This window comes from Doryrhamphus excisus, chromosome 1 (genome assembly GCF_030265055.1).
Source record: "Doryrhamphus excisus isolate RoL2022-K1 chromosome 1, RoL_Dexc_1.0, whole genome shotgun sequence".
Classification (NCBI taxonomy): Eukaryota; Metazoa; Chordata; class Actinopteri; order Syngnathiformes; family Syngnathidae; genus Doryrhamphus; species Doryrhamphus excisus.
Genome location: NC_080466.1, coordinates 10,261,414 through 10,278,944, shown reverse-complemented (window position 1 = coordinate 10,278,944; position 17,531 = coordinate 10,261,414). Strand labels below are relative to the sequence as shown.

The following is a 17,531-nucleotide window of genomic DNA, read 5'->3' as shown; positions in this document are numbered from 1 at the left end:
CACTGTTGCTTTTCAGCTTCGTTTTGTTGATGTTACTGTTTATTTGTCATTTATTTAATTGTTTTTTTTTTATTTATTGCTATTGTGACCATGAATATGATTAGTAATGCTTGCTATATATTATTTTTAGCTTAGAGTTCTTTATTCATTTGTGTATTAAATGTTATATGTAAATGTGAGTGTGAATGGTTGTTTGTCTATATGTGCCCTGTGATTGGCTGGCGACCAGTCCAGGGTGTACCCCTCCTCTCGCCCGAAGACAGCTGGGATAGGCTCCAGCACCCTCCGCGACCCTCGTGAGGAAAAAGCGGTAGAAAATGAATGAATGTTATATGTAATTATTTTATTAATAATTTATTCTTTAATGTATTATTATGTTATGTTTTTGCTTTTTTGTGGGTAAAATGTAATTAGTAATACTGTTAATTGTGTTATTGGTGTTCATCTATTTTTCTTACTGAACTTCTATTAATAGTGGAATTTATTATTCCATACAGTATATAATAATGGCGCAGGTATGCTGGAGCTTATCCCACATATGCACAGAGAGAACATGCACACTCCACACAGAGATGCCCAACAGAGATTCTAACCCTGAGCTTTCAGATTTGTATACATGTTTTCAATGTATTTACTCAAATATTAGTAGTATTCTTAGTTCTTACTGTTGGATGGCAAAATGTGGCAAAAACACATGACTTTGACTCAGGTTGCTTTTGTCTCTTCCAGCTTCAACCGCATCGACATTCCGCCCTACGAGAGCTACGACAAGCTATATGACAAGCTGCTGACCGCAATCGAGGAGACGTGCGGCTTTGCGGTGGAATGAGACACATATTTTGTGTGTGTGTGTGTGTGTGTGCACGCACGAGTGCATGCTAGTATGCTGAAGCGAGACTGAACGAAGGACACCACAACTGAGCATCCCCACAGTCTTCCTCTTTTGTCTTCTCGCTGCTGTCTAATGTTCTTCCCCGTATCAGTATGACTTTGTTCAGTGTTTCTTTGTGTTGTAGAAGCATCATTTCATCAGCAACATGCAGACGCTACTGTGACCTCTCGCCATGTCGTCTTCAGGTAGCCACTTCTTGCCCACATTGCTGTCTCTCCATGTTTATGAAGGTGGAGAGACACACACTCATCCTACCTCAGTCCAAATTCTTACGTATGCATGTGTGTGTGGGTGGGTGTGATTTCAGTTGAAATGGTGTTTAACAATAAGGACTCTGGTGAAGAAGATGTATGCATGTTTGTCTCTTTTTTTTTCTATTTAGGCCAATTGTTCTCACATTCATCCACATGGCTTTACACTTTTCCTGTCCCCGTCACATGTCACAGTCATGAGTGTTGCCAGGCAGATTATTTTCACTTCTCTCTTCTCACTGTAAAGCACTTTAAAGCAAGTGAGTGATGATGTCAGGAGTGCTTTTTTTTTCTTTTACACATGACTTTAAAATGTATCATTATTATGTTAAGAGATATACAGAGGAAATCATATCTGAACACCTGCATTGTTTGAGAATATATATATGTGCAAATATATGATTTTTCTATGTGTTGGCTTGTAGTTTGTCTTTCACAGACCTCTTTGCATTCTCAGGTGAACTTGTGCTTTTTTTTTTTTTATTTCTCTCTTGTTGGGTGCTGGGAAGGGTGATTTTCTTTTTTTTTTACATGATAAAATGTGGCGGCACCTGACTTGATTTTTAAAAATATTATTATTATTAATGAATAGTCCTTTCATCAGAGCTTGAAGCAACATGGGGATGCTTCCACTAAATTGGAAGCAGCACAGAGGACAATAAAGTTTCATATCTAAATACATTTGTTTGAATTTTTAACAATGAAACAGACTCAGAAAATATGCCTATTTATATGCATAGCTATTTGTTTTTATTGTTATCGGAGACAGAACAACTAAATGCAATGCATGTTATTTGCGTTAAGTCATTTACCAAAAAGATCACATACAGTATATGCACACATGTAGTTTGTCTATTTGTGATCATCATTTTGTTTTTTCTGGCTGCTTCACTCATCCCCGCATATGATTTTGGTCATTTTAGGGCTGTGAGGCCAAATTGTTCTTAAAATAAACAAACTGCCTGCAAAGTAATGGAAGTGAACACCGTCCCTTGACAAAAACTTTAACAAATTCTGTACTTTTTCCAGGCTTTGTATTTATTATTACAGTAAATGTTTTAAATAGATTTTTTTCACCTAAGCTACTCTGTGACACCTGTACATAAAATCAATAAAGAAGCAAAGGTAAAAATGAACAACACACAAAAAAAACATTATTGTACTACTACAAAAAGCAGAGCAATAAAACACTGCTGTCTGGGTATGACAGCTTTATGTTTTATAGAACAATGTCTGTTTCTTTTTCCTTCCAATATCCTAACGAATTTTGACGACCGTTAAAGCTTTTACATCACCTCAGTCGCACTTTATGACGTCACATCAACGCAGTAAAACGGCGATATACGGTCCATTTCCTGTCTGTCAGGCTATCAGAATATCGTATTACCGACTCCGCCATGACGTTTTTGCGACACTGTGGGCGAAAGACGGTACATGTTCATCCAGAGATGTACACCGGAAGTTAGCTCAAAATTAGCATGCTCACATTTTAAACAATTTTAACACTCCTAGTTTTTAACCAAGTTCACCGGCAGCTTACCTCGCCACTTGGCTCAAATAAAATAGAAGTTTGTGTTTAGCTATATCCGGTCTAAATGTAGCAGTCAAAATAGCCGCCATTGGGGCGCCTGTTCCCATTGGCCTGATCGCTAGCGAATGGTCGTTCCATGTCGGTTTAAAGTAGCTATCATGGCCAATTAAAGTGAATGAGAACTATAACAATAATGTTTATGTATAATCATGCTAGCGGACGGATAGCAGTGGTAGACTGAAGTCATTACGCCCAAAACTGAAGTTTCAGTTATTACGATTACGTGAACGCAAATGTGACGTCACGCATAATGAGCCAATTACATTGTTTGTTTACTTCCTGGGTTTTGGTTGCTTCAAAGTAAAAACGTTGATAAGGAAAACCGAACATTAAAAGTGAATGGACAGTCAAATATATGTCCGGAATCTAGTGCCAAACTGCAGCACTGCGCAAACATTCATTTACAGCACAGAAACGTGCAAAAAGTGTTCACTAATGATTGTGTGGGTATTGGGACAAAAAAATAACTTCACAGACGGGAGAGTTGTGCTGCTGGCTGTAGCGACCTCACGCAAAGGTAAATAAAAAAGAATTGTTGGGATGTACAGTTGCGACTTTAATTTTAAAGTGACACTTCGACTACTGTTTGTACGGTTAAACCTTTTTATTAATATTTGGTCCTGTTTTCTATTACGCGCAATTGTAGATGTCGAGATCAAGAATAGGGAGATGTGCTGGGTTTCATTACATTTGATATTCATATGAGCTAGTCTGCTTGATGCAATTTCAGGCAAAATGAGGTTTAATTAGCAACAAACCAAAAGGATGACAACCAAAACAGCCTGAAAATAAAACTGTCTAGTCAGTTTATGCACAGATTTTTAAAAATGAACTTTTAAAACCTTGCTAGCAAGATACAGTAATTGTGTAACGCCCTCTGTTGACTAAAGAGTTGTGCTACGCTTATTTATAACGTCGGTAATTTCAGTAAATTGAAATAGAATGGTGTCAGCAAATGTTAGGTTAGTAAAACTATTTAGTTACATCCAGTACAATTTCATGTGAAAAAAAGTGCTGTACCACCATTTGAGAATCAATGCGTTAATGTATTTGATTGCTCTCAAGTGGTTATACAGTATTGTATGAAGGAACGTATGTCAACTGTTCACACATTACAGCATCAGTTTTATTGATTGGGGGGGATTGCATTAGAGTCAATTTAATCATTCAGAGCTTCACAGAAGTTACGTTTTTCTCAAAAAAAATATTGTAAAGAAATTAAGACATTGTTGTAATTGTTCCCAGTGACCACAAAGCACCAGTACCTGCTTAGTGTTAGAGAAAGAAAAGTTTAAGTTAAAAAAATAAATAATCCACAGGTATTGTGAGATGCATTAAAAGGAAGACGTAAAAAGAAGTAAGTTGCAAACTTCATACTTGTGGTGGTTATTTGGCAGAGGAAGGAACAGTGTTACTTTAAATAAGACGGCCAACAGAGTAAAGATGCAAGGCGTCATAGCAGCTGGAGTCGGAGGGAGAAGGAGATGGAGTTCTCAGTCTTATCCTCCTCCTGTGCAAATATGGGGAAGACTCTAGATGTGGCTTGACGGCAAGTTCCAGACATGAAGATCAGTGCAGGTAGTTTTTGCGGGACTGGAACGAAGCCATGCGGACTCGACTGCGTAGCCTCTGGACTTCTAGATCCTCAAAGTAGTCGTCTTGGTCATTCTGGACGATGATCTTCTGCAGCTCGCTGATCTCTTGTTCCATCCTGGAACGCAGCTCACGCTTCATCTTGAGAAGAACCTGCGAGCAAGGAGTTCGGTCAGGCATTGGATATCCACAAGATGACTGTTGCTTACTTTTTCTTGAGCTTTTTTACGCGTCTGGATCTCCTGTCGCTCTTGTGAAAGTTTCTCAGCCAGCAGTGAGAACTGAAAGTAGAAAAGCAGTGACAGACATCATGGATGTTTTTAGTTACACTAGCACAATCTAATGCGATCCAATCAAAACGCTGCATTCAAAATTCTGTCTTGACAAAGATGGCGGTTGGCTTCCATACTTTCATTATCTAAATTGAACAAAACAGACCCTCAACAAAATAATGCATTGGAGGATTAATACTGTCATTTAACACCAATGACTTTCAGTATATGATGCAGTACAGTAGTGCAAACATAATAATAGCCATATTGCCCAATGAACACATCTCCTGTAAAAAATAGGCAAACATTTCTTTGTCACCGCAACATTTTTTTAATGCATCCCATGAAGAACAGTGTGTGTCCTACTTGGTCTTTGTAGTAGTTCTCCATGGACTGGATGTGGTCCAGGTGTTGTCTATCGTGTTGCTCCCTCTGCTGCGAGGCGTATTCCCTTTGTTCTCTCAGACGAGCCTTCTGCAGCTCCAAACCCTCTTCAAACAGCTGACGAAACATCTAGACAGACAGGATGATGATGCATATAGAGTGGAGTCAGTAGCTTCAGTTACCATCAAATGTGCTTCTCATCTCTTGGTTAACCTTCTTAGGCTTCCTCACCCATGAAAATATTGGTTTTAATACTTCTGGTGTGGGCATGTAAGCCATTTTTTGTCACTATATCCCTAGATTTCAATTTCCAAAAATGGTAAAAATGAACCTGAAAAGAATCATATTAATAAATTGAAGGTTCTTTTGTTACCTGGCTATTACTGAGGGCTATAGAACAGCTTCACCACCAGCAACCTCTTCATCTTTGTCTTCTGGATCATACTCCACATTGTCCTCCTGCTTATCTCAACGGCTATGCTGGTCTGTCCTCTCAGTTATTGTCACCAAAAATTTGGTCCAGATCTTGGTTCACTGTACTAGTTGCCATTCTTTCCATGATTCAAATTATAAATGTGAAATCAGCCAATCAAATGAGTGAATTCATCTCACATGTCTGGACATTGTTTTTATGCTGGTATACTGGAAAATGAGAATGAAAATGAGAATCCCCTGAAGCTTACACGATGAGAAGAGGAGCTGGTTGTCATTGTGTTGGCTTATTGTACACTTATAATTTCAGTTTTGGCTCAAAATATTGCTTTATAATCATATTATTATTAACGGGTGGAAACCGACCCTAACAATACAGTGGTCATAATTTCAACCAGACCATTTTAAAATTTAGTAAAAATTATTTCATTCATTCATTCATTTTCTACCGCTTTTTCCTCACGAGGGTCGCGGGGGGTGCTGGAGCCTATCCCAGCTGTCTTCGGGCGAGAGGCGGGGTACACCCTGGACTGGTGGCCAGCCAATCACAGGGCACATATAGACAAACAACCATTCACACTCACATTCATACCTATGGACAATTTGGAGTCACCAATTAACCTAGCATGTTTTTGGAATGTGGGAGGAAACCGGAGTACCCGGAGAAAACCCACCCATGCACGGGGAGAACATGCAAACTCCACACAGAGATAGCCGAGGGTGGAATCGAACCCTGGTCTCCTAGCTGTGAGGTCTGTGCGCTAACCACTCGACCGCCATGCCACCGTAAAAATGATTTTTTGGGTTTTATTTTGTTGAAATAGAGTTTCCTGACAAAGTAAAAAAAAAAAAGCCTTGATGCAATAAACAAATATTATGTGATTCTTTTTATGTATTAAAATGTAAAACTGGTCGGAAGGTTAATATGTCGTCATGCCTCGCTATGTTGCGGTTCGAATATCACAAGTTCTTTTAGTTCTCACCCTCTCCTCTTTGGTTCGAGCTCTCATTAGGCGAGCCCGGTGTTGGACATAGTAGTCCTGGTGGTACTTCCTGGCCCGGGCAACCTGCTGCCGCTGCTCCCTCAGTCGGTTCTGGGTGGCCCTCTGCTGCTGGATGTGCTCCTTGAAGTCCCTCTGCAGAATCACGCGCTCACTGCCTGCACTGCCTCTCTTGTTGTGTTCAAACACCATCTTACCAGACGCCTGCTGTGTTCCTGCTGTCTGTGGACCATCCCTGCCAGAAGGTCGTGTTTCCTCTGAGCTTCTTCCACCTGCAACACAGGTGAGCGTCACCATCACGATTTTGGTTAACGTGAGACCCACCTTTTTATACCTCTTTGGAGAGTTTGCTGCGACGCTGCCTATGGGAGAAGGAGAGGGCCTGGAGTCGCTCCATCTGCTGCCTCTGCTGCTGCCACATGCGGTCCACCTCACGCGGGGACATCTGGAGGTACGGCAACTCCTCCAGGAGCGTGGGGAGGAGCTCATTCTCCCTCACTATCACTGAAGTAACATACAATACAATACGAAACTATAAATCAGGGGTCTCAAACTCGCGGCCCGCGGGCCAAATGCGACCCGCAAGACGCTAGTTTGAGGCCCCCACAATGATACCAAAGTTTAATGTTGAAATGACAGCTTAAAGCTGTGTGCACACCGGACACAATTAACATGATTTTTGCCCCGCCCATACTGTTACCCTACCCTGTTACCCCGCCCTGTTTTGCTTTGGATTAGCAATGAAGCTAAAGACTTATGACGCTGGGTACAAATAAATGTAGGAAATGATTTGGAATAAAACGGAAAATACACGTGAAGATAAAGCATCTCATCAAACATGTTGTTAAAGTTACGACGCTGCTCCCAGATGGAACTGAGTACAATGCTAACTTGCTAATTGGGTCAAATGATTAAGTTTCGTTAATGTTCATGTTAAAGGTTAAATAACTGTTAATACTGTACATTTGAATCTGAAAATAATAATTTCTCTACCAACTGTATGTGGTTTCTTACGTTTTTCTTATTTGCTGTTTTTTTATTAATTTACTTATTTATTACTGATTGATTGATTTATTGTCTTTATTCTTAATTTGTTTTTGTTTTTTTTCTTATTTTGTGTATAGAAAAATAAAAATTAAGATATTTGAGAACAGTGGAATGTTTTATCAGATATTTTGGTGTGGAAAACCGGAACCAAAGTACTGAAAAAGTGTAGGGTATAGCAGAAGCAAAAGCATTGAAGATAGTTTTTTTATTGATTTTTTTTCCAGTTTTTAATAAATGCGTTTTTTTTTATGTTGTTTTTTTTTTGAAAACCTGATGCGGCCCAGCTTCACCCAGAACCTCGCTCCGGTGGCCCCCAGGTAAATTGAGTTTGAGACCCCCTGCTATAGATACAATACTGCTAAAGTACAGTAATGGGAGTATCCTAAAGTGCTTTCATTACAGTCGGGGTGTTTAGTCACCCAAACTATAATTCATTTCAATGCGTTAAGTGGAGCGTTTATGGTAACGGCAATGACCTTGATGTAGGACAAATGTATCTTACGTGGCGGAGTTTTCTTGGGTATTCGCAGTCGTCCTGATGTGGCCTGTGTGTTGAGCCTCTGCTGGGACTTTACTGGAGATGGAGACCTTGTGGGTACTTTGGAAAAGTCTTTTAGTATAGCGTCTCTATACTCTCGCTCCTATACACACACAGAGTATATTCAATGGAGATGTCGTTGGGGGTCGGGGGAGTAGTTTACGACGCCATGTTGATGACTTACAGCCTCCTGTGCTTTGTGTCGTTCCTTGTCGACAACTGCTCGTTTTTTGCATTCTAATCTCCTCAACTCCTTCTCATAGGCCTGGTTAACCACAGTCTAAAATGGGACAGATGCTGGTTAACTAACTCTATGTTGTTCATGTCCTGTGTAATAGTAATTAACCTTTCTGTGTTTTCTACGGCGAAGTGGCTCACTCTGCCACCGAGCACCAGCAGGCCTGCTGTCAGAGCTCAGGGCTTCAGCCTCCTCATCCTCTGACTGCTCCTGCAAAGAGTCACGACCTCGTAGGGGCGAGGTATATAAAAAGCGCTCGGGTGTTCCTGAAATTACACAATCTTCCTTTATCAGAAAGCGGTGGACATGCTCTTGTTCACACCAACTCAATTTAGATCCAAATGTTTACATATGTAGGACCTATCCTCACCTATGTGTGCTCTCAGAGTCCCATGAGGCTGTGTGATGCTATCACTGTGCTGGGACAGCTCATCGTCGTCTCTGAGAGCACCAGGCTCTCTGCTGTTTCCTAACAGCCGTTTTAGCATCTGCAGGAAAAAACATAATAAAAAAACGGAACACAAGGGACAGTAATATTAGACTCCAGAGTAGTCAAAATAAACAACAGGACTGCAGACTAACTTTTTTTACTCAGCTTCTGGAAGGCCTCATTGGTGGTATCATATTTATACACATGGGTTGGCCAAGTTGTGGTAGCACACATTGCAGCTACATATTAGCTGGCCGAAAGAAAGCATTTACAGATTGAACAATAGGGGTCCCGGGATTGACTCCTGGGGGACCCCACGGATCATAGCCATTTGGTCTGAGACACAGTTACCAATTCCAATAAAGTAGTTCCTGTCCTCCAAATAGGAGTTGAACCAGTTTAGAGGAATAACTTTGCTTCTGAGATCAGACACGATCGGGGGCCTACAGAGCAGTGGGACCGTACTTTTATCTTGTCAAACATGTGCGAGTAGATGAAAAATTTATTTACAATGTCTCATATGCGGACCATTTAGTCGCAGTCTAGAGCACTGTACCCACGCAAAGCCTGAGATTAAAACACACACCTGATCTAGCTCCTCAATCCGATGGGCGAGTTTTTCCGAAATGTGATGAAGTTCCTTTTCCGCTCCTTTTCTGCTTCTCTCTCTGCCTTGAGACCGTTGCTCTATAATGTCTTCTTCTTCCTCATTCTCCTGCAACCTGCTGCTCAAACAAAGAAATGCAGGTTTAACAGCAAACATATCTAGCTGATTTATATAAATTCATATGACCACACCGAAGGTTGGTCTCATGCTGATGGTCCACGCTTCCTCTTGGTGAACTTAAGTCTTCCTCCTGCTCCTCTTCTTCTGTGTCTGGGGCAGATGTAGTTGTGGCCGGTAGCTCATCCTGCAGTGTGAGGAAGAGCACATCTGGTTGCGTGTGGAATAAAACCCTCCTGGGGCCTCCATTAGTGGGCTGTTTTGTGAGTGTTAAAACAAAAACAAAAATTTAGTTCATCAAATGGGTCAAGACAAATAGGCAACATTTGTAGTGTGACCAAGTGATTGTGTTTTTTTTTTGGGGGGGGGGGGGGCAATGCCTGCATTATAACCTTTGTATAACTTCTGAAATATAATGTTCTTTATAAGTTTTCTATTCCAGTCGATGCAACAATTGAATTATGACTACTATGGAGTATGACTCCTCAGTGGGTGACTTGTCAGTACCCCTTCTTGTACAGCAGAAGGCGTCTATTTTCGCAAAAAGGAACAACTTGACAAGACTTAATAGCTGGTATGAACACCTCTTTGAGCAGGCCAGGACGCTATTAGTCTACCAACCCGTCATGATACACTCAGCGTCATGTATAAAACAAATCAAATGTGACTTAGCGTTCCCACCTCCAGTGTCTCTCCCCCTATGTCGGTCCTTTCCTGGATGGATGAATCCTTTTCACTCTGAGCTGGAAAATGAATGCAGAGTATTTCTGTCAGTCTTCCGATGTGAGATCTAGAGTTAGCCCTTTTTAATGATGTCCCAACATTAATGTCATTTGAGCCTGTTTATGACGTTTATTGCTGTTAACTGGTTCCAGACTTGACCGTGACAAGTGAATTTCTGCAAAGCAGCATTCAACATTAATGGAATATTTTTGTGGTTACGGCATAGGAGACCTGTTTACTGTTTTTACTGTTACTTTTATCAAAATAACTTGCGTGACAATTTTGTTTTGACTCACCAGGAGAGTGCACTCCATTGCAGTCAACAAACTGGTTTCCAGCTCTGGATGTCTGTGTCTGGAGAAAAGACCATGCCTGACTCTATAAACAGTGACTGCAAAAGACTTGATCTTGTGATCTTATGAGCTATACTTGCATCTACAAATCAAATGAATATATCATATATCATAAAAGATGAAAGGATGGCTCTAATAGTACCTGGATTGTGGCAGAGACTCCAGCAGTTGTTGGGGCTTGGCCAAGGGAGTGTGCTTGGGGAGAGTCGCTCTGACTGGGTGGGTGCAGAGCGATGGCCGAGTGCAGCAGAACAGCCGAAGGTGGATCCTGGTCTTCTGAGGGACCAGTGGCGGGGACTGCATCAGTGGTTTGCAGAGGGGCAGATTGTTCTGCTGGGAGAATAAATGAGTCAGCAGTTAAAATGTAGTCACACGTTTAAATTGCAGCTGGAGCCCCCCCCTCGCTCTAGGCCTCCCTCTACAGAGTGCACATGACAAACGCACAACACGACTCTTATATACAACATAATGTCTGGAGATAAACTTTTAATGATCATTTTATGTCTTTTGTACAAGCACAGAACACACATTTGACTAGTAATGGTGACACTAGCACGTGAGGTGTCCTGGCTGGTCCACCACAATCAGTCTCTTACCCTGGAGGTCAAATTTTTTTTTTTTTTTTGCTACATCACACAAAGACAAAATCTGTCTTTTCTTCTCTCATTGTTACAACTGTGCATCATAAGTTTTGGTGGTGTTTTGTTTTTTTTGGCTGATTGCTTTAAATGTTGTGCAGTTTTGGTCCCTGGATTGGGTGCAGCAACCATTCATAAAAAGGCAGCGAGAGACACCAGGATGATGTCTCCTCCTCTCATCCCAACTGGCTGCACCTCATTTTTGGATTGTTGGACTCTTTATGTTGAAAATCCTGCTGTGTTTCTGATTTATTTTTTTTAGTAAACACATTTATGTCAAGCACAACAAGTTGTGAAAATGTCTTTTGAGATGTGAGAGAGTTGGAACTCATCATTTTATGTTAGGCCCTGGTATTTCCCAGAGTTGGGGCGTAACACTCACCTTCTGGATTGTCTGTGAACGTCCGCGCTGAAACTCCGAGCCCTATGAGTTCACTGGCCGATCCTGGCTGTTCACTTTTGCCAGAATGCCTACTCGACTGTGGAGCGGACCTGCATTTTAATATACACAATGAGCCAAAGGATCTAACTATGATTGACATAGTCCAGCAGTATTAATTTTACAGTACATGTATCCATGTGGCTTGAAGTATTCCCTCTTTTGCCATATTCCTTACAATAAAACAGGGCAGGAGAAGTCAGTGTGAAACTGGACCTCACCATTTACACAGGGATTGTCTCACCTCTGAAACATCAGTGCTATTTATACTAAAAAGCCAGCCCAGACAACCCTCAGCTTTAACAAGCAGCATAAAAGGAGATAAAAAAAAACAAATTACTTACTCTCCTCCATCAGAAGACAAAGATGTTCCCTCTGTTGTAGCATCCATGTAATTGATGGCATTGCTGTATGTCGGCTCCTCGGTTTCACACGGAAAATCCTCTCCGAGACCACCGTTACAAGTCCCAGAGTCGTCGTCTTCTTCTTCAAAAAAAAGAACAAATATGTTGAAACAATAATTTTCAAATATCCAAAGGTGGGTACACTGACTAAAACCAGCTGAACTGAGTGCAGATGTACAATTAGTGATTGTAAACAAACTTAAGACGCTCCAATTAATGACCATTTTATCCAGTTATCCAATTGTACCCTGTATTTTGTATAAAGAACATTAGCTTACAGATGCTGTTACATAAAGTGTGTGCTGAGGGGCTCAAAGTGCTTCCCAGTTCTGCCAAATAAGAGCAGTCTCTGTTTCTCATTGCTGTTTTTTAAAAGGAAAGATGTACACTTTATGTAACAGGGAACACGGAACAGCACCAGTCATTGCAAAGTGTGCAGAGGAACACTGAAATAAAAAATTTAAAAAAACACTGAAAAAGACGGCCCTTTCACACTTTCCTATTAAATCACTGTTCCAGCCTCCCACTATTGTCTTTAACGCCTGCCTCTGATACAACCTCTGAGCCCACATTCTGCCACTGGGTTTAATAAGTCCTTGTGCCTACCATCATTGTATGAGCCCTCACTTATCTCCTCATTGAGATATTCCAATAGGCCATCAAAGATATCCAAGAGGTTCTTGATCGACTCTTTGTCTCCCCTGATAACATTTTCTCCTGGAAGCACACATGGTCAGCATTAAACACAGCATTCTGCACTGGGGTGTCACAAGATTAAAGCGTGATTTCTCGTTCATAAAAGAAATTCCTCATCTCTCTCGTCCAAACAGGCATGAAAAGAGTTCACTCTGTGCATTGCTTTCAGCATCTTGGCGTGTTTGTTCCATCGAACAACAGCATGAACGGAGTGAGCCCTTTTGTCAGACATACAGTCACCTTGTCTCAGTGGGTGGAGGTGGGGCCGGTAGCATAAGAGGGCAACATAATCAAAATTAGCAATATATCGTCATGTGTATTTTTTTTAATTGTACTGTTATTAAATATAATGTTAAAATCTTGTCTCATTAGGCCCGATCTCGTGATCCATGTGTGTCGTGACACCCCTATTTTACACACATGAAATGAATATCAAGAATACCTGTAATATGCGAGAGGCTGATCTGAAGATAATCCAGTGACAGTGAGTCAATCACACACTGAACATTATGCACGTCATCCTCTTGACTGCTTGGTGATGCAATATAATCTAAAAGAAAGAAAAAGCCAACACCCTCACACGTGAGAAAAGCATGGCAGACATGTGACGATGTTGACAAAAGTAAATATCCATGTCAAACCCATGTCAACATGTATACTTTAGACATCAGCACATTATACACACACCAGTACACTTTGATAGATCATGTTTAAAAAGGCATGGGTCTCATTCCTCACACACAGATAATGATAACACCTCCATGTAACATAACTGAGTCATTATTACGACCACATTAAATTCAATTTGTAATTAAAAATAGGAGGAAAAATGAACTAAAAGCAAGTGAACAATGTTCACGCATGTTGATGTAATCCACTCAATCTTTTCAAAAGACCAAAGATTACAAATCATGACAATTTTAGCTCTAACATTCAAGCTTACCTGGAACGGTCTCTTTTAGGATGTTCTCATAGAGACTAATAAACACATTTGCATCACAGTCTGTGAGTCTAGTCAGCTTTCGTTCTATGTGGCACTTGCTGAGTAGATCATTGGCCACATCTAACCAATCTGTGCAAAGAATGAAAAACAAATAACACGGTTATATCAAGCAATTTTGGTTACACTGAATAAATACAGGTGAAATTTTCCAGAAAATTCATTCATTCATTCAAAAAACATTTTGAAATTGTCATCTATGTTCCTTAAATTAGTGAGAAAAACTGCTTCAAAACCGAACAAAAAACATTTGTCCCAATAAAACAAATGTCCCATTGAAAACCTTATCTCAGTCTAAACTAATGCAATTATTTATGTAAGAGTAAACTACCGGCTCTTGTTTTTCCCCCATGCATGTAGCAAAATTTCTAACCTTTTACTATTTTCTACATGACTGCACACCGTGTGTCTCTACTGATGTTGGATAATTGTGTGTATGGAAAACAAAGTGTGTATGTTTGACTATGTATATTTCAGCCTTAAAATATGTACTTGTTTGCAATTTTGGTTTACAAAAATTCACAATGCACTTAATTAATGTTGCTGCACTGACCCATCTCATGGCCTAATAATAATAATAATAATAATAAGCAAATAATTATTTAAATGTATTTTAATGCTAAACATTTTGTTTAGTTATATTAGAGTCTGTCGTAGTTTGAAAACATTGACTCGTTTAAAATGTAAAATCTTTTTACAGTAGTTTTGGGGAAGCTGGGTATTTGTTTTGTCATTTGGGACAAACGTGTGAATGAAGGAATGTGAATGGTAATTATTTTTTGTGTTAGAAAGCGAGATTCCGTTTTAATGACATGTCGAAGGCCATAAATCAATCATGAATGCCACAACAGCGGTAAAGTGAAGTTAGGGAGCGAACATGAATATTTATCCTTCACACACAAAAAAGCAACATACAACAATTAATATAAACACTGCGTGTTCATATTAGTGGATCTACATAAACGTAAATGGCCATTTTGTGTCGCAAATATGACTCGCCGAACGAACACCAAAACTAGCCAACACGGCTAAATGTTGTCACATTTGTTTCAGCCAAACGTCAAAGAACACGGTAATGTAGACATATTGTGGTTGGAATGCAATGTATGAGCTCGTTGCCACAACAAAATATCGAAAAAGGACAGGCTAGCCGCCAAAGTTAGCAATAATGTTAAAGTTAGCTTGGAGAGAGTGTTTGCTGCTGCCGTACCTTTCTCTTCCTCCGGGGTTCCCATGAAACAGCTGTTGAAGAGAAACAGCAGTGGCTCAAAAAGTCAACGAAGTAGCTTTGCGAGAGGGTTCTGGTAATAACTCTCTGTAGTAACAAATGTTTCGTTTGTTGAGGATGAGGTTTTAAGTATGAGAAAAAGAAGGAACTGTCTTTCCTCACTTAAAATTGAAGTGTTGTTTCATTGGCTGGCCTTCTTGCTAGTTCCCGGAAGTGCATCGGTGAACTATTTGCACTGCCATCTACTGGAGGCTTTGTGTATGTGTAGTGCTGCAAACAATAATAGTTTCTGCTTAAATAGTACATCATAAAAATAAAGTATGTGTAACATATGTAGTGTTTCATACAAATGCAACCAGTGTTGATAAAGTGTTGCCTCACACATTTCCATAGATCCAATCAACATTCTTTACATAGTGCGCCATTCCAGATACTTTCCTTGTTAGGATACCTTATTTGTAAGCACACTCATGAGTCACTCATGACCTACCACTATGAAATAATAATGGAACATTACAAGTTTTTAAAGCATATGTGTGTATATATATATATATATATATATATATATATATATATATATATATATATATATATATATATATACCCAAGGCTATCATACAGTCAGAATCTCATGCCAGACCATGCCTAATTTTGATCATGAGTTTTTCTTAAAGCCAGAAAGTTGCAGTTTTTAATGACTTTAGTTATGTGGCATTTCTGTAATCTGCTTTTTTTTCTACAAAATTAAACAAATGAATGAACGTCCTCCAAGACTGTTGATTCCATAATTTTTGCCAGGGGTTATATACGTAACAAATGACCATGTGGTCCAAGAGAGCTGTGTATTTCTTTCCACTTTCTCATGCACTCCAAATCATTATTAAGCTGATATACAGTATATAACGAGCTTTCACGTGTCCCTCCAATTATTGCCTGCCTCCAATTAACTCCCCATCTTTGTGATTTAGGTAATAACAATGGCTTCAATGAAAGCAAACAAAAGTCACATAAGCAAAACATGCTTCTGTAATTTTCCACACGACTGTTTCCTCACCTCTGCTTTAACCACACTTCAGTTTGTCCAGTATGTCATCATGAAGTGGAGGAGGCGGGGGGGACATGTTAAAAAGAATATAAGCACACACACATGTACAGTTGAGTGATCTTTGTGGATTGAAAAAGTGGACGCAGCAAATAAAGATGCCACGTCCACCAGACAGCAGGAATGCGTATCTTACCGGTAACACATTCATCATCATTTGACATCAGGACACAGGACTTTTCATTTCATTCACATTTTCTCTTTTTTCCTTTTGCAGAACAAAGAATCTGTTATGCACTTCTAATTGTTGGACTTGTGTGCGTCATTCAAGCCACACTTAACGTTTCTCTACGTCTCACGTGTAAGTAGCAAGAAATATCAATTAAAAAGTAGTCACTGTTTGCAATATTATATGTCAATATGTCAATGTAGCTTTTCGAATTGTATCTTTTTTAGTGCAAGTGTAAATGTTTGGTGTATTTCTTCTCCCAGTGTTCTCAAACAAGGACTGCAATGAAACATGTCCAACCGATCAAATGCATGTGAAGAAGACGCAGGTGGATTGTGGCAAAAAGCAGATGAAGAATCAATGCAACAGGTTACAAGAACGATTCAACGCTTTAACGAAAGAGAGAGACGAGCTTCGAAACACAGTCTCTCAACTTAAGAACGCTGTACGCATGTGTTGTTAGCAACATCTCACTTTTTGGCTGGTCTCTTCTTAACTCCCACCCTCAAGTAGAACATAAATATATACACAAATTCTTGCATACATGGTACATCCATGGTCATTCATGGTCATCATGTTATATGATGGAATATCTGGTTATAATTGATATGCCGGTTACCCTTACAAGGGTGACAGGTATGCTGGAGCCTATCCCAGCTGTCTTTAGGTGAGTGGCGGGGTACACCCTGGACTGGGTCATCAACACAGAGCCTATTTAACAACCATGTGGAATATCAGAATTGTTATTAAATGAAATATGGGGAGAAATACAAATGGGTTATGTATGATGCAGCCAATCCACTCGCACCTTTGAAATGAAATGAATGTTGACAGAACTACACTGTTTAATTGAATAAAATAATGAATACAAATTTTGTGCAATACATTTCAACAAGTATTTGTTATGGTTGTCATTAGTTCCTGAGAAGATTTTCATGCATTGCATTGCAGATTCATTCATTCATTCATTTTCTATACCTTATCCTCACGAGGGTCGCAGGGGGGTGCTGGAGCCTATCCCAGCTGTCTTCGGGCCCTGACTGGTGGCCAGCCAATCACAGGGCACATATAGACAAACAACCATTCACACTCACATTCATACCTATGGACAATTTGGAGTCGCCAATTAACCTAGCATGTTTTTGGAATGTGGGATAAAACCCGGAGTACCCGGAGAAAACCCACACATGCACGGCGAGAACATACAAACTCCACACAGAGATGGCCGAGGGTGGAATTGAAGTCGGTTCTCCTAGCTGTGAGGCCTGCATGCTAACCACTCTTTCGCCGTGCAGCCCGCATTCCAGATTTTAAACACAAAAAAACTAAGACTTCTTGCTGTAAAAATATGATGCATTCATATTTTTGCCCACTTTAAATGTGTTG

At 40.0% G+C, this 17,531-nt stretch overlaps 2 protein-coding genes across 6 annotated transcripts in view; one reads left to right on the top strand and one right to left on the bottom strand.

The window, feature by feature from the left end:
• LOC131120177 (E3 ubiquitin-protein ligase SMURF2-like) overlaps nucleotides 1–5,789 on the top strand; it is a 42,165-nt gene extending 36,376 nt beyond the window's left edge. For both annotated transcript variants that reach the window (XM_058065207.1, XM_058065206.1), the window contains exon 20: nucleotides 730–5,789. In XM_058065207.1, the coding sequence (XP_057921190.1) occupies nucleotides 730–829 (100 nt within the window). In that variant the 3' untranslated portion in view covers nucleotides 830–5,789. The remainder of the gene's footprint in view (nucleotides 1–729) is intronic.
• Nucleotides 3,641–15,072, bottom strand: LOC131120131 (centrosomal protein of 95 kDa-like). 4 transcript variants are annotated; one of them, XM_058065203.1, is made up of 21 exons: nucleotides 14,857–15,072; nucleotides 13,590–13,718; nucleotides 13,089–13,196; nucleotides 12,557–12,667; nucleotides 11,891–12,029; nucleotides 11,490–11,599; nucleotides 10,612–10,802; nucleotides 10,413–10,470; nucleotides 10,075–10,136; nucleotides 9,468–9,649; nucleotides 9,256–9,394; nucleotides 8,610–8,727; nucleotides 8,348–8,505; nucleotides 8,186–8,281; nucleotides 7,966–8,104; nucleotides 6,751–6,920; nucleotides 6,614–6,688; nucleotides 6,399–6,551; nucleotides 4,966–5,112; nucleotides 4,537–4,608; nucleotides 3,641–4,480 (listed from the first exon to the last, which is right to left on the bottom strand). In XM_058065203.1, exons 1-21 carry the CDS (start codon nucleotides 14,879–14,881, stop codon nucleotides 4,304–4,306), a joined length of 2,559 nt encoding a protein of 852 aa, XP_057921186.1. In that variant the 5' UTR covers nucleotides 14,882–15,072; the 3' UTR covers nucleotides 3,641–4,303. The 4 variants fall into 4 exon arrangements, with proteins under 4 accessions (XP_057921186.1, XP_057921185.1, XP_057921184.1 ...); XM_058065202.1 differs by having other exon boundaries at nucleotides 3,643–4,480; nucleotides 10,612–10,799; nucleotides 11,891–12,032; XM_058065201.1 differs by having other exon boundaries at nucleotides 3,645–4,480; nucleotides 11,891–12,032.
• Nucleotides 15,073–17,531: the final 2,459 nt, after the last annotated feature.